The sequence below is a fragment of the Salmo salar genome, chromosome 10, assembly GCF_965601325.2.
Source record: "Salmo salar chromosome 10, fSalSal1, whole genome shotgun sequence".
NCBI lineage: Eukaryota > Metazoa > Chordata > Actinopteri > Salmoniformes > Salmonidae > Salmo > Salmo salar.
In genome coordinates this window covers 44537139-44559515 of record NC_138300.1, presented here as the reverse complement: position 1 = coordinate 44559515, position 22377 = coordinate 44537139, and the positions used below count along the sequence as shown (strand labels likewise).

The 22377-nt window shown below is 44.8% G+C and overlaps 1 protein-coding gene across 1 annotated transcript in view; it reads left to right on the top strand.

Moving 5' to 3' along the window:
* The window catches only part of ddah1 (dimethylarginine dimethylaminohydrolase 1), a 139907-nt gene that overhangs the window by 110226 nt on the left and 7304 nt on the right, over positions 1-22377 (top strand). The window contains exons 2-5 of the mRNA XM_014123372.3: positions 7538-7637; positions 8519-8592; positions 12142-12261; positions 21114-21257. Coding sequence (XP_013978847.1) covers positions 7538-7637; positions 8519-8592; positions 12142-12261; positions 21114-21257 — 438 coding nt within the window. The remainder of the gene's footprint in view (positions 1-7537; positions 7638-8518; positions 8593-12141; positions 12262-21113; positions 21258-22377) is intronic.

Here is a 22377-nt window from a genome sequence, read left to right as displayed (position 1 = left end):
GGCCACAGAAGGAGTGTTGTATGGCATTGAAGCTCATTTGGAGGTTTGTTAGCACAGTGTCCAAAGAAGGCCCAGATGTATACAGAATGTGTCGTCTGCGTAGAGGTGGATCAAGGAATCAACCGCAGCAAGAGCGACATCGTTGATATATACAGAGAAAAGAGTCGGCCCGAGAATTGAACCCTGTGGTACCCCATAGAGACTGCCAGAGGTCCGGACAACAGGCCTTCCGATTTGACACACTGAACTCTATCTGAGAAGTAGTTGGTGAACCAGGCGAGGCAGTCATTTGAGAAACCAAGGCTGTTGAGTCTGCCGATAAGAATGTGGTGATTGACAGAGTTGAAAGCCTTGGCCAGGTCGATGAAGACGGCCGCACAGTACTGTCTTTTATTGATGGCGGTTATGATATCGTTTAGTACCTTGAGCGTGGCTGAGGTGCTCCCGTGACCAGCTCGGAAACCGGATTGCACAGCGGAGAAGGTACGGTGGGATTCGAAATGGTCAGTGATCTGTTTGTTAACTTGGCTTTCAAAGACTTTAGAAAGGCAGTGCAGGATGGATAGAGTGTCATCCCCTTTTATGAGGGGGATGACCGCAGCAGCTTTCCAATCTTTGGGAATCTCGGATTATACGAAATAGCGGTTGAACAGACTAGTAGTAGGAGTTGCAACTATGGCGGCGGATAATTTTAGAAAGAGAGGGTCCAGATTGTCTAGCCCAGCTGATTTGTATGGGTCCATGTTTTGCAGCTCTTTCAGAACATCAGCTATCTGGATTTGGGTGAAGGAGAAGCTGGGGAGGCTTGGGCAAGTAGCTGCAGGGGGTGCAGAGCTGTTGGCCGGGGTAGGAGTATCCAGGAGGAAAGCATGGTCAGACGTAGAGAAATGCTTATTGAAATTCTCGATTATCATGGATTTATCGGTGGTGACAGTGTTTCCTAGCCTCAGTGCAGTGGGCAGCTGGGAGGAGGTGCTCTTATTCTCTATGGACTTTACAGTGTCCCAAAACTTTTTGGAGTTAGAACTACAGGATTCAAATTTATGTTTGAAAAAGCTAGCCTTTGCTTTCCTGACTGACTGTGTGTATTGGTTCCTGACTTCCCTGAACAGTTGCATATCGCGGGGACTATTCGATACTATTGCAGTCCGCCACAGGATGTTTTTGTGCTGGTCGAGGGCAGTCAGGTCTGGAGTGAACCAAGGGCTAAATTTGTTCTTAGTTCTGCGTTTTTTTGAACGGGGCATGCTTATTTAAGATGGTGAGGAAATTACTTTTAAAGAACGACCAGGCATCATCTACTAACGGGATGTGGTCAATATCCTTCCAGGATACCCGGGCCAGGTCGATTAGAAAGGCCTGCTCGCAGAAGTGTTTTAGGGAGCGTTTGACAGTGATGAGGGGCAGTCGTTTGACCGCGGACCCATAACGGATGCAGGCAATGAGGCAGTGATCGCTGAGATCTTGGTTGAAAACAGCAGAGGTGTATTTGGAGGGCAATTGGTCAGGATAATATCTATGAGGGTGCCCATGTTTATGGAATGGTGGAGTAGGTTGGTCAGCTGTAGGGGAATGGTGGAGTAGACTGGTCAGCTTTGGGGTAATGGTAGAGTAGGTTGGTCAGCTGTAGGGGAATGGTGGAGTAGACTGGTCAGCTTTGGGGTAATGGTAGAGTAGGTTGGTCAGCTGTAGGGAACAGTGGATTAGGTTGGTCAGCTGTGGAGGAATGGTGGAGTAGGCTAATCAGCTGTAGGGGAATGGTGGAGTAGACTGGTCAGCTTTGGGGTAATGGTAGAGTAGGTTGGTCAGCTGTGGGGGAACGGTGGAGTAGGTTGGTCAGCTGTGGGGGAATGGTGGAGTAGGTTGGTCAGCTGTGGGGGAATGGTGGAGTAGGCTGGTCAGCTGTGGGGGAATGTTGAAGTAGGCCAGGGTGGGTAGCTGGCTTAGCAGGGTGACTAAGGGGTGGGGACTCATTATGAAGTTGAATCTTAACCCCTTGTTGCGCTTTCTCCATCCTTAAACCGCAAGGAAGGAAAGAGTAGTGAGATATAGAGAAATGGAGATGAAACTGAATGAAGGGAAATGTTGACTTATGTGATTTCGCTCTCTACACAATATAAGGCCACAAAGAGGGAAAGTAGATCTAAAATCTATTGTGCCTCATTCAATAGAACTTTTCCCCTTAGGGCAATTACTATTCATCTCAATTACTATTCATCTCAATTACTATTCATCTCAATTGGAGTGCTGAAGGTGTTGCCACTGATAACCTTCTAAAGGAAACAATGTCTGGTCCAATTCCAATAGCTATTTTCCTTGCTGACCATTAAGAATTGACTTCATAGTATCTACCTATAGGGAGGTACAAGGGAGGTCTTGGATGTGTGTGTGTGTGTGTGTGTGTGTGTGTGTGTGTGTGTGTGTGTGTGTGTGTGTGTGTGGTGTGTGTGTGTGTGTGTGTGTGTGTGTGTGTGTGTGTGTGTGGGTGTGTGTGTGTGTGGGGGGGGGGGGGGGGGGGAGAGTAAGAAACTACGTGTTTGTGTTATCTGTGCCGTGACCCACATGGCAGGCTACCTGGGTGACCTCATTGCTTGGCCCAGGTGTCTGGTGTGAGGAGAAGCAGAAGCCTTCGATCAGCGAACAGCTAGGCTGAGGTCATGGTGAGATAGAGGCCTGTGGAGTCTCGTCGGTCCCAGTTCCTTGGGGACCCCAAAAACAGACTGGTTGGTCAGAGCCCTCACGGCCAGACGATACTGACCCAGTTCACCTCCACCAAACATCTGGTCTTCTTCTACAGACACACACACACACACACACACACACACACACACACACACACACACACACACACACACACACACACACACACACCACACAGCTGACCCAGAGAATGCCCCAGGAACACTTTGACTTAGATGGATTGTTTTTTAATCCTCCAACCCTTTTTAGGTTAGTGTTGGTCTCCTCTCCCTGTACCCCTCTTTCCAGAGTCGCGGCATCATAAAAACTTTAACATACTTCCTGTGTTATGACTTTGTGGATCGCTAAGATGATGTCATGATGATCTCTTGGACAGACTGTTTTGGTTTTACTGTCGTGCTTCATAACAAGAACCTGGCTCTGCTGTCTGATCATCTGCCTTTTAACGCTCGTATTTTACATGATATGTAATGATGATATCATCATAATACCTTTCTGTGAATGAACGCTATTTGTTGGGCTGTGGGGCTACCCTCAGTATGTATATGATCCATATGATGTCATTGAGAGCTCTACTGTTGGTGTGTGTTGTAATGTAATCTCATTACCATATAGCTCTTTGCGGTACAGATTGATAGCATGCAGTGGATGCTTTGTGTGTGGGTCCCTATGTGCGTGTACCTGTGTCTTAACCATGTGTGTGTCTCTCTGTGTCTTAACCATGTGTGTGTCTCTCTGTGTCTTAACCATGTGTCTCTCTCTGTGTCTTAACCATGTGTCTCTCTCTGTGTCTTAACCATGTGTGTGTCTCTCTGTGTCTTAACCATATGTGTCTCTCTGTGTCTTAACCATGTGTCTCTCTGTGTCTTAACCATATGTGTCTCTCTGTGTCTTAACCATATTTGTCTCTCTGTGTCTTAACCATGTGTGTGTTTCTCTGTGTCTTAACCATGTGCGTGTCTCTCTGTGTCTTAACCATGTGTGTGTCTCTCTGTGTCTTAACCATATGTGTCTCTCTGTGTCTTAACCATATGTGTCTCTCTGTGTCTTAACCATATGTGTGTCTCTGTGTCTTAACCATATGTGTCTGTCTGTGTCTTAACCATATATGTCTCTCTCTGTGTCTTAACCATATGTGTCTCTCTCTGTGTCTTAACCATATGTGTGTCTCTCTGTGTCTTAACCATATGTGTCTGTCTGTCTTAACCATATGTGTCTGCCTGTGTCTTAACCATATGTGTCTGTCTGTGTCTTAACCATATGTGTCTGTCTGTGTCTTAACCATATGTGTCTCTCTGTGTCTTAACCATGTGTCTCTCTGTGTCTTAACCATATGTGTATCTCTGTATCTTAACCATGTGTCTGTCTGTGTCTTAACCATATGTGTCTGTCTGTGTCTTAACCATATGTGTCTCTCTGTGTCTTAACCATGTGTCTCTGTGTCTTAACCATATGTGTCTGTCTGTGTCTTAACCATATGTGTCTGTCTGTATCTTAACCATATGTGTCTCTCTGTGTCTTAACCATGTGTCTGTCTGTGTCTTATCCATTTGTGTCTGTCTGTGTCTTAACCATATGTGTCTGTCTGTGTCTTAACCATATGTGTCTCTCTGTGTCTTAACCATGTGTGTCTCTGTGTGTCTTAACCATGTGTCTCTCTGTGTCTTAACCATATGTGTCTCTCTGTGTCTTAACCATATGTGTCTGTCTGTGTCTTAACCATATGTGTCTGTCTGTGTCTTAACCATGTGTCTCTCTGTGTCTTAACCATATGTGTCTCTCTGTGTCTTAACCATATGTGTCTGTCTGTGTCTTAACCATATGTGTCTGTCTGTGTCTTAACCATGTATCTCTCTGTGTCTTAACCATGTGTCTCTCTGTGTCTTAACCATATGTGTCTCTCTGTGTCTTAACCATATGTGTGTCTCTGTGTCTTAACCATATGTGTCTGTCTGTGTCTTAACCATATATGTCTCTCTCTGTGTCTTAACCATATGTGTCTCTCTCTGTGTCTTAACCATATGTGTGTCTCTCTGTGTCTTAACCATATGTGTCTGTCTGTCTTAACCATGTGTCTGCCTGTGTCTTAACCATATGTGTCTGTCTGTGTCTTAACCATATGTGTCTGTCTGTGTCTTAACCATATGTGTCTCTCTGTGTCTTAACCATGTGTCTCTCTGTGTCTTAACCATATGTGTATCTCTGTATCTTAACCATGTGTCTGTCTGTGTCTTAACCATATGTGTCTGTCTGTGTCTTAACCATATGTGTCTCTCTGTGTCTTAACCATGTGTCTCTGTGTCTTAACCATATGTGTCTGTCTGTGTCTTAACCATATGTGTCTGTCTGTATCTTAACCATATGTGTCTGTCTGTATCTTAACCATATGTGTCTCTCTGTGTCTTAACCGTGTCTGTCTGTGTCTTATCCATTTGTGTCTGTCTGTGTCTTAACCATATGTGTCTGTCTGTGTCTTAACCATATGTGTCTCTCTGTGTCTTAACCATGTGTGTCTCTGTGTGTCTTAACCATGTGTCTCTCTGTGTCTTAACCATATGTGTCTCTCTGTGTCTTAACCATATGTGTCTGTCTGTGTCTTAACCATATGTGTCTGTCTGTGTCTTAACCATGTGTCTCTCTGTGTCTTAACCATATGTGTCTCTCTGTGTCTTAACCATATGTGTCTGTCTGTGTCTTAACCATATGTGTCTGTCTGTGTCTTAACCATGTATCTCTCTGTGTCTTAACCATGTGTCTCTCTGTGTCTTAACCATATGTGTCTCTCTGTGTCTTAACCATGTGTCTCTGTGTCTTAACCATATGTGTCTGTCTGTGTCTTAACCATATGTGTCTGTCTGTATCTTAACCATATGTGTCTCCTGTGTCTTAACCATATGTGTCTCTCTGTGTCTTAACCATGTGTGTGTTTCTCTGTGTCTTAACCATGTGCGTGTCTCTCTGTGTCTTAACCATGTGTGTGTCTCTCTGTGTCTTAACCATATGTGTCTCTCTGTGTCTTAACCATATGTGTCTCTCTGTGTCTTAACCATATGTGTGTCTCTGTGTCTTAACCATATGTGTCTGTCTGTGTCTTAACCATATATGTCTCTCTCTGTGTCTTAACCATATGTGTCTCTCTCTGTGTCTTAACCATATGTGTGTCTCTCTGTGTCTTAACCATATGTGTCTGTCTGTCTTAACCATATGTGTCTGCCTGTGTCTTAACCATATGTGTCTGTCTGTGTCTTAACCATATGTGTCTGTCTGTGTCTTAACCATATGTGTCTCTCTGTGTCTTAACCATGTGTCTCTCTGTGTCTTAACCATATGTGTCTGTCTGTGTCTTAACCATATGTGTCTCTCTGTATCTTAACCATGTGTCTGTCTGTGTCTTAACCATATGTGTCTGTCTGTGTCTTAACCATATGTGTCTGTCTGTGTCTTAACCATATGTGTCTCTCTGTGTCTTAACCATGTGTCTCTGTGTCTTAACCATATGTGTCTGTCTGTGTCTTAACCATATGTGTCTGTCTGTATCTTAACCATATGTGTCTCTCTGTGTCTTAACCATGTGTCTGTCTGTGTCTTATCCATTTGTGTCTGTCTGTGTCTTAACCATATGTGTCTGTCTGTGTCTTAACCATATGTGTCTCTCTGTGTCTTAACCATGTGTGTCTCTGTGTGTCTTAACCATGTGTCTCTCTGTGTCTTAACCATATGTGTCTCTCTGTGTCTTAACCATATGTGTCTGTCTGTGTCTTAACCATATGTGTCTGTCTGTGTCTTAACCATGTGTCTCTCTGTGTCTTAACCATATGTGTCTCTCTGTGTCTTAACCATATGTGTCTGTCTGTGTCTTAACCATATGTGTCTCTCTGTGTCTTAACCATGTGTCTGTCTGTGTCTTATCCATTTGTGTCTGTCTGTGTCTTAACCATATGTGTCTGTCTGTGTCTTAACCATATGTGTCTCTCTGTGTCTTAACCATGTGTGTCTCTGTGTGTCTTAACCATGTGTCTCTCTGTGTCTTAACCATATGTGTCTCTCTGTGTCTTAACCATATGTGTCTGTCTGTGTCTTAACCATATGTGTCTGTCTGTGTCTTAACCATGTGTCTCTCTGTGTCTTAACCATGTGTGTCTCTCTGTGTCTTAATATGTGTCTGTCTGTGTCTTAACCATGTGTCTCTCTGTGTCTTAACCATGTGTCTCTCTGTGTCTTAACCATGTGTCTGTCTGTGTCTTAACCATGTGTCTGTCTGTGTCTTATCCATTTGTGTCTGTCTGTGTCTTAACCATATGTGTCTGTCTGTGTCTTAACCATGTATCTCTCTGTGTCTTAACCATGTGTCTCTCTGTGTCTTAACCATATGTGTCTCTCTGTGTCTTAACTATGTGTCTCTCTGTGTCTTAACCATGTGTCTCTGTGTCTTAACCATATGTGTGTCTCTCTGTGTCTTAACCATATGTGTCTGTCTGTGTCTTAACCATGTGTCTCTCTGTGTCTTAACCATGTGTCTCTCTGTGTCTTAACCATATGTGTCTCTCTGTGTCTTAACTATGTGTCTCTGTGTCTTAACCATGTGTCTCTGTGTCTTAACCATATGTGACTGTCTGTGTCTTAACCATGTGTCTCTGTGTCTTAACCATATGTGTCTGTCTGTGTCTTAACCATGTGTCTCTCTGTGTCTTAACCATGTGTCTCTGTGTCTTAACCATGTGTGTCTCTGTGTCTTAACCATGTGTCTCTCTGTGTCTTAACCATGTCTCTCTGTGTCTTAACCATGTGTCTCTCTGTGTCTTAACCATGTGTCTCTCTGTGTCTTTGTGTTTTCTAGACAGCGGCCATACGGCGGACCCTGAAGGAGCTGGGCCTGAACATCGTTGACATGTCTGATGAGAACGCCACTCTGGATGGAGGGGACGTCCTCTTTACAGGTACACCGCCTCATCCCATCAATAAAACACCATTATCACCATTACCTGCCAAGGCCACTGCCACTACCATAATTGATCACTATGGAAACTGCTATATTCAGTGAACTATTAATTTATGACCACTTTATCATGCAAATGATATGACCTATCACCACAGGGGTGTGAGTAAAAATTGTTCAGAATAGTTGTAACTCTGAATAGTCAAGTAGTTGATGTGACCTAAACTAAAATGGCAAATTACAAACTGACTGGCTGTCTGGTACCATTTTTATGCATAATTGAAAATGGTTCTCTCAATTGGACAAGAAGCCTCCCCCCCACACACACACGCACAAACACACACCACCTCATTTCATCAGCTGCCTTGTTCCACATCAGGCATCTCACAATAAACCTGATGAGAGCAGAGGTAGAGAAATTGAGGTCTTTATAATGTTCCCTCTCTGTACGTTCTGTATCAGTTGTGCTGCCTTGCCTGTGAATCTAGTGTGGTTAATTCTGTACGCTGTTCAGGGCTTGGAAAAAGCCCTAGAACACTTAATTGAGTTTCTAGACGTTGGCTCTCTCTCAGTTGTGTGTTCCTCCCATCTCATCCAGCTGAAATGGGTTTCACATGGCAGGCAGGGCTAGAAACATTTCCTCTTGGCAACGGCGTTGCTAATGGCTAATTTGTAAAAGCTCAGCAGCTACGCCCATTCGCTCTTCTCTGGAGTGGTGAGCAAAACGTTCAGGCTACTCTGTTTCTATCTTTCTATTTATCTCTCTCTGTCTGTCTATCTGTCTGTGTCTCTCTTCTCTTCCTCCTCTCTCTATATCTGTTTATGCCTCTATTTTCTCTCACTCTCCATACTGACCACAGGTTGTTGTCTGTTTTTCCTCAGGTAGAGAATTCTTCGTGGGCCTTTCCAAACGGACCAATCAGAGAGGAGCTGAGATCCTGGCGGATGCGTTCAAGGTGAGTGAGAGCAGACTAGAGCAGTGCACCCTGGGATTATTCAGATTGACTTCCTGTGTCATCAAGCCACCATTAGTGAGGTAATCCTGGTCTCATTCAGGGGTCTCAAGGGCCACAGGGCATTCTAATCAGCTATTGATTAGGACATTGATTAGTTGGCAAACCTGGTGTATCAGGAACCTATGGTTAGTTAATGAGATGAATTGATTGAATTAGTACCAAAGAGAAACCAGAGAAAGCCTGCACATACTGTACTGAGATATTAGAGGACTGGAACATCAGTGCATATACTCTAGGTAGATAGAGCTCTGGAGAAGAGGGTCATTCAACCCCAGTCACCTTAACACACACACAGTCAGAAGGCCTTTTCTGACTTGTAAGGTCATGGGGTCCTGGAGAGTTCAACCCCCAACAATAATCTGAATGTTTCTTACTGCCCTGTTTTTCTGCTCCTGTCTGTGACTAATTTAAATTCCACCATCGTATCTCTCTCAGCCTCTCACTTTTACTCGTTATTCTTGATAAGTCGGGTCTTTTTCGCTACTATTGTTTTTCCTCCTTCCTTTATCACATTTAGAACCATTGAACAGCCTGTTCTGGTCAGGCCAGGATTAACCACAGATGTGAGTGAGGGGTTAGATCTCTTCTTCTCCTTTATGATCCTTGTTGAGTGGGGGAAACGGAGGGAGTGGAGGAGGTCAAAGTGCAGAGGAGACTAATGTACCAGGCTATTGTCTCCCATTCAGGGTCACAACACTGTACAGCATCAGTCAGACACCATAAAGAAAACTTTCTCTAGAAATGAATGAACATACATTACAATCAGCACAGCAGAACTTCTCACTCAAAATGTATCTGAAAGCTGAACACATCGCTGAGATTCCCCACAATATGATAAGTTGTTATCATGTCTCTCACAATAAGCTCAGTGGAGGGCATTTGACTTCTGCTATCTCTTTGAATCACTGTTTGGGCTAAACTGTCTTTCCACTGATAAGGAATGACGACAGTTTGATTAAGTGGTCCACTTTGCTTTGATTCATTCAAATGAACTCTGAGGGTTGAGTTAAGAGAGCAGGAAAGACTTTGGTGATGAGGGGAAGAGGATAATTTCACACATGATAAACTGTCAGGAAATGCAGTTCCTTGTTCCACTCAGAGAGGAGATTTGCTTTCATCTAGGCTGACTCTTAAGCAAAAGTAGGTTAAAGTAAGTAACATTTAGTAAGTAAGTCAAATTAACTTTTCCCTTAATATGGACCAGGCCAGAGAAACAGGGGAAGGTATGATGTTTCAGATATGACATAGCAGTGAATTGACACTCCATATAACATGTCCATTCCTGCCACAGTGGACCTGGGAATCAAACCCATGTCACAAGAAGACAAGGTACTCCAGAAGCTCCAGAAGCTCACCACCCCTGGAACAGGGGACAATGTACTGCAACCAAGGGGTAGTTATGGTATGTCAGAACAGAGCAAGATGCCACTCCACATCATCAGTCTCTGTCTGAGCAGCAGCAGTAGTCTGGTCCTCAGAAGTTAACTATGGAACAGGGAGCTCCCGACTAGAACTACAGCTATGACAGAGCAGAGCAGGATCACACCACATCATCAGTCTCTGTCTTAGCAGCAGCCAGGAAGCCGTATAGGAGTGTCTGGCACGCGAGGCCAGAGGAACAGCCAGCTACGATTAAGACTATCCTACCAACGGGACATTAAAAGCTGTAATGTCTTATGTTTCACCGAGACGTGGCTAAACAAGACATGGATAATATAGAGCTGGCTGGCTTCTCCGTGCATTGGCAGGACAGAGCAGCTATGTCTGGTAAGACGAGGGGCAGGGGTGTGCGTCATTGCTGGTGCGCAATGTCTAATATTAAAGAAGTCTCAAGGTATTACTTGCCTGAGGTTGAATACCTCATGATAAGCTGTAGACCACACTATCAACCAAGAGACTTCACATCTATATTATTTGCAGCCGTCTATTTACCACCACAAACCGATGCTGGCACTAAGACCACACTCAACCAGCTGTATAAGGCCATAAGCGGCGCCACCAGAAGCGGCGCTCCTAGTGGCCGGGGACATTAATGCAGTCGAACTTAAATCAGTTTGACCTAATTTCTACCAGCATGTCACGTGTGCAACCAGAGAAAAATAAAAAAAACACCTATACCACCTTTACTCCACACACAGAGACGCATACAAAGCTCTCTCTCGCCCTCCATTTGGCAAATCTGACCATAATTCTATCCTCCTGGGTCCTGCTTACAAGTAAAAACTAAAGCAAGAAGTACCAGTGACTCGCTCAATATGGAAGTGGTCAGATGACACGGATGCTACGCTACAGGGCTGTTTTGCTAGCACAGACTGGAATATGTTCTGAGATTCATCCAATGGCATTGATAAGTATACCACCTCAGTCACCAGCTTAATCAATAAGTGCATCGACGACGTCGTCCCCACAGTGATTGTATGTACATATCGTAACCAGAAGCCATGGATTATAGGCAACATGTGCAGTGAGCTAAAGAACTATCATGGTCCAAACACAGCAAGACAGTTGTGAAGAGGGCACGACAACACCTTTTCCCCCTCAGGAGACTGAAAAGATTTGGCATGGGTCCCCAGATCCTCTGCACCATCGAGAGCATCCTGACTGGTCGCATCACCGCCTGGTATGGCAACTGCTCGGCATCTGACTGTAAGGCGCTACAGACGGTAGTGCGGATGGCCCAGTACATCACTGGGGCCAAGCTTCCTGACATCCAGGACCTATATACTAGGCGGTGTCAGTGGAAGGCCCAAAAAATTGTCAAAGACTCCAGTCACCCAAGTCATGGACTGTTCTCTCTGCTACCACAGGGGAAGCGGTACCGGAGCGCCAAGTCTAGGACCAAAAGGCCCCTTAACAGCGTCTACCCCCAAGCCATAAGACTGCTGAACAATTAATCAAATGGCCACATGGACGATTTACATTGACTCCCCCCCACCCCCCTTTGTTTTTACAGTGCTGCTACTTGCTGTTTATCATCTATGCATAGTCACTTTACAAATTACTTCAACTAACCTGTATCCCCGCACATTCACTCGGTACCGGTACCCCCTGTATATAGCCTCGTTATTGTTATGTAATTTCCATGTGTTACTTTCAGATTTTATGACATTTTTTTACTTTAGTTTATTTAGTAAACATTTTCTTAACTCTATTTCTTGAACTGCATTGTTGGTTAAGGGCTTGTAAGTAAGCATTTCACGGTAAGGTCTACATCTGTTGTATTCGGCGTATGTGACAAATACAATTTTATTTGATTAGTAAGAACGGTCCTAAAACCACTGCTGTAATTACAGACTGAGGGGAGGGGCCTGTGTCCTGGGGCTCTGGTGACCTCACCTCTCAGACCCTCAACTAATCAGTGGCCTAGGGCTTTGGTGAACTCATCTATCAAACTCTCAACCAATGCCGGTTAGGTTACCTTTCCCACTGGGGCCTGTTTAGTCCAATTATTAGTGTGTGTAATGCAGTAGGGTTGTTGTGTGTTTGCAGGACTACGCTGTGTCCACCGTCCCTGTCACTGATGGTCTACACCTGAAGAGCTTCTGCAGCATGGGAGGACCAGGCCTCATCGTGATTGGCTCCAGCGAACCAGCCCAGAAAGCCCTGAAGGTATGGGTCACCAATGAGCGTATGGGTCATGCAAGATAGGACTATGTTCTTACTTTCCTTTGCACCATCTCTTGTTAATTACATTTAGTTTAATAGTGTTTGCAGAAAACATCATTGAAATATACTCTCCCATCCCATGCTCATGTATTTTTAAGCACGTCCAATAGAAAATGTCCATCACAATATTCTTTCCATTCTTATACAAGCACAAAATGGTGAATACATTACAGTGCTTACTATCTTTCTCCTTTCAGGAGCTTTGCAATTTATCCACCATCATGGCTCGACATTTACCCAATCATTTTGTGCTTGTGTTACAATTTGCATTTCAATAAAATATAAATGGAACACATACAAATCTCTTAATGCACAGTTAAGTTTGCAATACCTAAACTTTTGATAGAAATTCTTCAAGTTCTTGGTGGTAAAATTAGGTCTCTGTATTGAGGAGGGTTTTTTCAGGTGAGATCTCACACTTGATGTGCTGAATAACGGCTATCATCTTGCCCTTGGCCATCATATTGAGATCATTTCGGAGTTCATATTACCCGACCTCATCTCACCTCTAAGTCATATAAAATCAACCAAATTTTATTTGTCACATGCGCCGAATACGAACAAGTGAGGTAAGCACACTGCATTGAGAAGATGGCTTCTTCAGTGTAAAGCAACAGTTTAGTTGACAGGGAAGTCAGGACATCGCACATGTTGACTCGGCACCATCACCACCACCTCACACACACCTCCAGATCACCCTCCCCCTCCCTCTCTCTGTGGTTTGATGGCTGCCTCTGATTGAAACTTCTACAAGCCCGCAGAAACCACATGATGTCAATGTGATCTCCCTCTGATAAATGTATGTTCGTAGGTAATCTACTGTGTAATCCCTGTTATCCAAAATTTTACCTCAATCTACATTTTTCTTGTGGGGAAATATCCCCCATTTATCCAGTTTTCCTTGTTCTACTATCCTTGTGAGGCTATCTGTTAGTTAAAACAAAAACAAAACACAAGCACACACTCCCTATCGGGAATACAGATCTTCTTCGTAAAAGACGGGCAACAAACACAAACACACTGACAGTGACATGTTGGTACTTCCTGCCATTCACGGAGGCTGTTGAAATAAATCTCTACCTGTTCTTTTCTGATGGACAGACACACGGAATTCCCCATCACCATGGCAGAAGACTGGCATGCACACACCACATCTAACTACAGACAGTAGTGGCGGCTGGCATGCAACTCAGTGTCAACACACAGTACAGACACGCAACAGAATGTGGCACGTTTTGAAACCTCACAGACAAGACAACAAACGCACCCGAGACACACGCACCCGAGAGTTGACAGCCAGGTGTTCTCAGTCATAGGGTTCCTCCTCATCTGCCTACTCAGGGAGACGTCGCCCCCTACTGGCCCAGGGGCTGCAGAGGATTGTAACACTGTCAGCAAACCATCTACACACGTCAACCACAGACAGACAGACTGACAGACAGTCAGACAGATACACACAGACAGACAGACTCCGACAGACAGACTGAAAGAGAAAAGACACACACACAGACAGACAGACGCATCTCTTTATGTGGATCCCCATTAGCTGCTACAATTGCATCAGCTCCTCTTCCTGTAGTCCACAAGTATTCTTATCAGTGAGATGTGTAAAGACTGCATAGGTTTAGTCCCCTATTTGTCCCCCTATGTTATCCTTATTTAGCACACTAAGGCAAACATATCCACATACTAGTTAAATACGCTGCTGATGAATTATTAGGTCATGGTGACAGCTAACTAATACAACACACTTTTATTTAGCCCCATTAAGATTCCATACTATTATCAAGCCCTGTTAATTAACTACTGAAGAGAAAGAGAGAGAGAAGGGTCATTAGCATGAGTTAATGGCAGTGTCTCACAGTGTTGTAATTACACATTACATCACCCCCTCTCCAACATGCAATTAGCTGTGGTTATAAAATACTTTAATGAATGTCTGAGATCAGATTTCCAATTAGGTAATGTTCTGCTCAGGGTGAAAGTGACTGGTGAATGTAGGTGTAATGAACGTAAAGGAGTGGTTGTGAATGCTATTGTAACAAATGCAAATGGGTTGCTATTGTTGTGAACGTAGCTCTAATGAACTTAACGGGGTTGTTGTTGTGAATGTAGCTCTAATCTAATTATATTACATGCCTGCTGGCTGGATTCCCTTGGGGTGAGCTTTTGTGAACGCACCCCTAATCTTGATATTGAAGTAGTGGTGATGAGATGAGCAGGGATAAGGTTAGTATGTTGTGTTGTCAACAGACCAAACTGGGAATTTGTTATTAGAGCAGGCTGTGACTCTACTGTCATGTCACCATGTCAAGCCTGATACTGAGTCATGGTTTGGATACAGTATGGATGATGGCACCCGAATGTGGCAGCCAGTGTGTGTGTTTGCGTACAAGTGTCTGTGTGTGCGTGCGTCCTTGCGTGCGTGCATGTGCGTGTGTGCCTTGCATAGTCTGCAGTCATACAATGTTTAGCCCTCCCAAGCTGAGGACTGAGGACGTGGACCGGATGAATTCCATCAACTGAACGCACTCATAACAATCGTGGCTCTCCACTGCTATCACTGCCAAGCCTCAGCCGTGAGGTCATCTCCCACAAATACTCCCTTCTCTTACTGAAAAGATCTTTCTACCTCACCACATTTTGCCTTTCCAGCAGGCCAGGGCTCCTGGTATTTCACGCTTCCAGGACTCCCTGACTGACTGGCCTACCACTGACCCCCCTAGGCCCGGACCCAGCCCTATACCCCAGACCTAGACCTCAGGCCCAATGCCCCAGCCCCATACCCCAGCCCTCAGGCCCAATATTCCAGCCCCAGACCTCAGGCCCAATACTCCAGCCCCAGGCCCAATATACCCAGCCTCTGGTCCAGCCTCTGGTCCAGCCTCTGGCCTAATCAGATCATGAGGAGCAGCAGACCCCCTGAACACACCACCACCACCACGTGTGCCCCCGCATTCAGCTTCCTGATTAGACGCCGGCCTAAGCGGACAGGAATAAACACGGAACATTAGCCAATAACAGTCTGTTCTCTGGGAAGAAATGTGTGTCAAGGACCAATCAAAAATAATGACATCGAAATTATTAGAGTGTAATAACCAGTCCCCTGATCCCTAGACTGTTAGGATTTGGAAGACTTTTGGATAGGAACTGTTTTGTTTGTATGTTTTTGAAAACAACCATTGTCTACACGAGTCGGGGAACATTATTGTGTGTGAACTGTGAACATTCCACATATTCTAAATGTGTTGCTGAAAATATACTGTGTACTAATGACTAGAAGAAAGACATGCACTAATTCAATAAATAGTGTCAGTAGTTTTTGTTATGCCCCATTGTCTTACATCAGATAGCACAACTTTCATCTGCAGGGGGTTTGTAAGCTTGACAGTAGCGACAATATCTCTGTGGGCCGAGTTAAGCAAAGGGTGAATTGTGCCCAGGAGGACTGGGATAAGCAGTACTGGTTTAACATCATTCAGCTGGTCTAACATCATTCAGGCATTGTTCATCATCACTTCCGTCCTCGTTGTCCTGTTAGTCTTGCATTTCCTACAGACTGCTTTTCTTGTATGTCTCCTAGGCTGGTCAGCCATTGTCATATCTGCTGGCTGGATTGTTCCAAGATGGCGTAGCAGTCAGACGTCTTTTGTACTCTTCTTGTAATGTTCTGTGTATATATCTTTTATATATTTTTCTTCGCATATCTTTTTTATATTTTTTCTAAAACTCAACTTCAAAACACTCTCCTGCAACCCGCTTCACCCAATGTTGTGTGGATCTGTTTTTTTCTAAAGTATTATTCATCTCGAATCCGAAATCCCCCAACAGAAGCTAGCCAGCTCACTAGCTACTAGCTAGTAGTCAGCTAACCTTTAGCTCGGAAAGCTCTCGCCAGTTTGTACAACGCGACTCAAACCAGAGCATACCGGACTTATTTTCTCTCCATATCCTCGGATTCCTACCGCAAGCTCTGGACATTTTCACCTGGATCATCGCAGCTAGCTAGCTGCTATTCGAGTACTGGCTAACGTCGGTCCCAGAGCAAGCACCAGTTAGCCTGGAGCTAGCCCATGCTAGGCTCTTTCTTCCGGCTAGCTAAAGAGGTCCATCAGCCACTCCTGGGCTACAATACCCGGACCCCTTCTACTGCCGGTACGGGGCACGGAACCCCGCCGATCCTTCACGACTGGACTACGACGTAATCTGCTCGAGGGGGTACTTAACTGGCCTCTACATCGCGCCGTCCCCTGAATGCCCATCCACTAGCCGTGGCCCGCTAGCTGCTAGCTGGCTAGAGCATATTGGACTGTTAGTGTATAGATCCATCGGCCAATTTCTTGGGCCACTACACCTATTTTGCTAATTGGACTTGGACCCCTCTGCTACTCGGAACCCTACTAATCCATCACGGCTGGTCTATCAACGTCACCGCACACGGAGGCCAAAACAAGCTTTCCTCCGTCGAGATGTCCCTATAAGACCCTTCTGCTAGCTTGCTAGCCCCGGTCTGCTAGCTTGCTAGCCCTGGTCTGCTAGCTTGCTAGCTCCGGTCTGCTAGCTGTCTGAATCGCTGTGTCTCCAGCCAGCCCAACCAGCCCAACCAGCCAGCCCAACTGGACCCCTATTGATCACCCGGCTATGCATGCCTCTCCCTAATATCAATATGCCTTGTCTATTACTGTCCTGGTTAGTGATTATTGTCTTATTTCACTGTAGAGCCTCTAGCCCTACTCAATATGCCTTAACCTACCATTTACTTCCACCTCCCACATATGCGGTGACATCACCTGGTTTAAATGTCTCTGGAGACAATATCTCTCTCATCATTACTCAATGCCTAGGTTTACCTCCAATGTGCTCACTTCCTACCATACCTTTGTCTGTACATTATGCCTTGAATCTATTTTCTCACGCCCAGAAACCTGCTCATTTTACTCTCTGCTCTGAACGCACTAAACGACCAGTCCTGATAGCCTTTAGCCGTACCCTCATCCTACTCCTCCTCTGTTCCTCTGGTGATGTAGAGGTTAATCCAGGCCCTGCAGTGCCTAGCTCCACTCCTACTCCCCAGGTGCTCTCATTTGTTGACTTCTGTAACCGTAAAAGCCTTGGTTTCATGCATGTTAACATCAGAAGCCTCCTCCCTAAGTTTGTTTTATTCACTGCTTTAGCACACTCTGCCAACCCGGATATCCTAGCCATGTCTGAATCCTGGCTTAGGAAGTCCACCAAGATGTTCGTGCATTCAGGTCACTATCCGAAGGGTAACGCGCGAGCGCATTGCGTGACAAAAAATTTCAAAATATTCCATTACCGTACTTAGAAGCATGTCAAACGATGTTTAAAATCAATTTTTATGCTATTTTTCTCGTAAAATAGCGATAATATTCCAACAGGACAACGTTGTATTCATTCAAAGACTGAAAGAAAAAAATGGAGAAGTCTCGTGAAGGCGCATCTCAGTCTCACTGTCCCCAGGCAGGCCACTTACAAACTCTGCTGCTGTACTTTGCCCAGAGACAGGAGACACGTCATTCCACTTTCTGAACGCTTTAGAGAGCCAATGGAAGCCTTAGAAAGTGTCACGTAACAGCACAGATGCTGTAACGTCGATAGAGATGCAACAGAAGGACAACAAATTGTCAGACAGGGCACTTCCTGCATGGAATCTTCTCAGGTTTTGGCCTGCCATATGAGTTCTGTTATACTCACAGACACCATTCAAACAGTTTTAGAAACTTTAGAGTGTTTTCTATCCAAATCTACTAATTATATGCATATTCTCGTTTCTGGGCAAGAGTAGTAACCAGTTTAAATCGGGTACGTTTTTTATCCGGCCATGAAAATACTGCCCCCTAGCCCCAACAGGTTAACTAACCTCCAGATGAGCTTCAATGCCATACAACTCTCCTTCAGTGGCCTCCAACTGCTCTTAAATGCAAGTAAAACTAAATGCATGCTCTTCAACTGATCGCTGCCCGCACCTGCCTGCCCGTCCAGCATCACTACTCTTGACGGTTCTGACTTAGAATATGTGGACAACTACAAATACCTAGGTGTCTGGTTTGACTGTAAACTCTCCTTCCAGACTCACATCAAACATCTCCAATCCAAAATTAAATCTAGAATCGGCTTCCTATTTCGCAACAAAGCATCATTCACTCATGCTGCCAAACATACCCTGGTAAAACTGACCATCCTACCGATCCTCAACTTCGGCGATGTCATTTACAAAATAGCCTCCAACACTCTACTCAACAAATTGGAAGCAGTCTATCACAGTGCCATCCGTTTTGTCACCAAAACCCCATATACTACCCACCACTGCAACCTGTACGCTCTCGTTGGCTGGCCCTCGCTTCATACTCGTCGCCAAACCCACTGGCTCCAGGTCATCTACAAGTCTCTGCTAGTTAAAGCCCCACCTTATCTCAGCTCACTGGTCACCATAGCAGCACCCACCTGTAGCATGCGCTCCAGCAGGGATATCTCACTGGTCACCGCCAAAGCCAATTCTTCCTTTGGCCACCTCTCCTTCCAGTTCTCTGCTGCCAATGACTGGAACGAACTGCAAAAATCACTAAAGCTGGAGACTCTTACCTCCATCACTAGCTTTAATCACTAGCTGTCAGCGCAGCTCACAGATCACTGCACCTGTACATAGCTCATCTGTAAATAGCCCATCCAATCTACCTCATCCACATACCGTATTTATTTATCTTGCTCCTTTGCACCCCAGTATCTCTACTTGCACATTCGTCTTCTGCACATTCTACCATTCCAGTGTTTAATTGCTATATTGTAATTACTTCGCCACCATGGCCTATTTATTGCCTTACCTCTCTTATCCTACCTAATTTGCACATGCTGTATATACATTTTTTTTACTGTATTATTGATTGTATGTTTGTTTATTCCATGTGTAACTCTGTGTTGTTGTATGTGTCGAACTGCTTTGCTTTATCTTGGCCAGGTCGCAGTTGTAAATGAGAACTTGTTCTCAACTGGCTTACCTGGTTAAATAAAGGTGAAATAAATATAAATAACAAATATCGGCACCGAATGTTCCCTCTCTCTTTTATTGGTGTCCAATATGGATTTGAGAGAAGAGAAAATGACTATTTTAAAACTGACTTAGTGAAGGCTGATCAGTATGGTGTGATAGTCTCTCACTCCAGGCAGACAGCTAATCCTCCTGTGTGTAAAGGAGAGCGTTCGCAGTCACGCACATAGACATGTTTTCATTTAGGACCACTGCGATGACGCAACACACCAGACATGACCGAGGTGTTAATGGTTACTCTGTCCCCCAGTCGGGCCCAGCCGGGCAGAGCCGGCCACGCTCTAGACTGGCCGATCTGGGAGATACACACACTCACTCTCTGTCTCTAACACACACACATATACTCACACACACACACATGCAGCAGTCAAACCAAGGGTAGAGTGGAATGTGTGAACAGGTCGAGCCACAAAGCCCATTGTTCACATTATATACCACAGAGACACATGGAGCACTGTGAGGGGTTGATAGATGTATCATGGATTAACACCGCAAACACTCATCTAACTCTCCTCACTCACATACACAGAGACACACACACAGAGACACACACACACAGACACACAATTCTAACCCTAACTCTCCTCACTCACACACACAGAGACACACACACACACAGACACACAATTCTAACCCTAACTCTCCTCACTCACACACACAGAGACACACACACAGAGACACACACACACAGACACACAATTCTAACCCTAACTCTCCTCACTCACACACACAGAGACACACACACACAGAGACACACACACACAGACACACAATTCTAACCCTAACTCTCCTCACTCACACACACAGAGACACACACACAGAGACACACAATTCTAACCCTAACTCTCCTCACTCACACACACAGAGACACACACACACAGAGACACACACACACAGACACACAATTCTAACCCTAACTCTCCTCACTCACACACACAGAGACACACACACACAGACACACAATTCTAATCCTAACTCTCCTCAAACACACACACACGCCAGCTCAACCTTTCTCTCTCTGCATGATATAAAAAAGGAGAGCAGACCAGAAGGGATGAGAGGAGGGAGCAGAGGAGGGAGAAGATATGGCAGGATGGACAAAAGAGTTGAGTGGAAAGGAGAGTATGACAGGAGGAGGATCTGACCCTGGTTAAATCAACTTTTCTTATCCTGGGGGAGATCTCATGCTCCACTTGTGAAAATACCTTTTTAATGTTGTTTGGTTTACTTTCATTCTCCTTCCTCCTACTTCTCTAAGGCATCCACAAATGTTCAGGTCGTAAACATTTTGGAGACACACACACACACACCTGCTCTGCATGCAGGTCATAACATCCTCATTGCTCCTTCTCCCCCCAGCCCCGACTCGGCAGAATACATCAATTACATGACATCTGCTGTGAAAGAATGTCAGTGTTCTCCATTAAGGCTCAGTCGCCCAGATAGATGTTTGGAGGTTAGAACTTGAGTGGGCAGGAACAGCAGGGTCTGCTTCTATTTTGCCCGGCACCAATATGCTCCCTACCCCTCCTCCTTGGACCTAACCCTTTGTTTGCCTGGAAAGGTATAGCAGTGTAATGGTGGAGCTCCCACCATATTCCTTACACCTTACAGATCTACAAACACCAGAGGGTTTTGGCCAACGGCCAAGGAGTATAGGAGGGAATTTGGACCGTGGTACTGTGTCCCTCATAGCTTACCATCCATCTGTCTTCCTTTGTGTCTATAGATCATGCAGCAGATGAGTGACCATCGTTATGACAAGCTGACTGTGCCTGATGACATTGCAGCCAACACCATCTACATGAACCTCCCTGGCAAAGGCCATGTGCTGTTACACTGCACCCCAGAGGAGTTCCCAGAGAGTGCCAAGGTGAGCAAACACACACACACAAACACACACACACATACGTACAGTATACACACATATTCACATGCACACACATACACTAACACACACACACTGTGACTCTTGGATATCAGCTCGTATGGGAGCAGTGAATGTTATTGTCTCTGTAGCGGTAAGGCATGGTTGAGGATGAGCCATGTCATTTACATTCCTCAGTGTCACTACACAGTAACTCACTCTGGGCTCCTGGTTACCACATCACCAACACCCTGCAATCTGCACAGACAGCCCCAACACCTCAAATGTACTCTGTGGTTAAAACCCAAACTTGAACATTTATTTTTAGTACAAACCGTTTATTGAAATATGTCTCTTTGGATTTGGAACCGTTGTTCAATTTCCAAAGGCTTACTATTATATTTTCCTTGAGGATTGGCTGAAGGGAAATTCAAGCCAAACATTATAAAATCAGAGTGACTGCCTCTCTTTCCTGTATCAGACCACTGTGGGGACGTGTGTATTTATATGTGTCCTGGATGGAAACTTGGGACACTTTCTGCCTCTGAGCACCAGCTGTGTGATGAAGAATCATTCATGTAGAGGTGTTGGAATCCCAATCATCAGTGGTGTGAGACCATAGGGATACATCTCTGTGTGTCAGACACAGTTCCATGTAAACACACACACACACACATACACACACACACACACACACAAATACACACACTCACTCTCTCTCTTTTTCTCTCTATATTTCAAAAGCAGCATGATTGAACATCACACCTACAGGTGAAGTGGGAAGTTTACATACACTTAGGTTGGAGTCATTAAAACTCTTTTCAACCACTCCACAAATGTCTTGCTGACAAACTATAGTTTTGGCAAGTCGGTTAGGACATCTACTTTGTGCATGACACAAGCAATTTTTCCAACAATTCTTTACAGACAGATTATTTCACTTATAATTCATTGCATCACAATTCCGGTGGGTCAGAAGTTTACATACACTAAGTTGACTGTGCCTTTAAACAGCTTGGAAAGTTACAGAAAATGATGTCATGGCTTTAGAAGCTTCTGATAGGCTAATTGACATCATTTGAGTCAATTGGAGGTGTACCTGTGGATGTATTTTAAGGTCTACCTT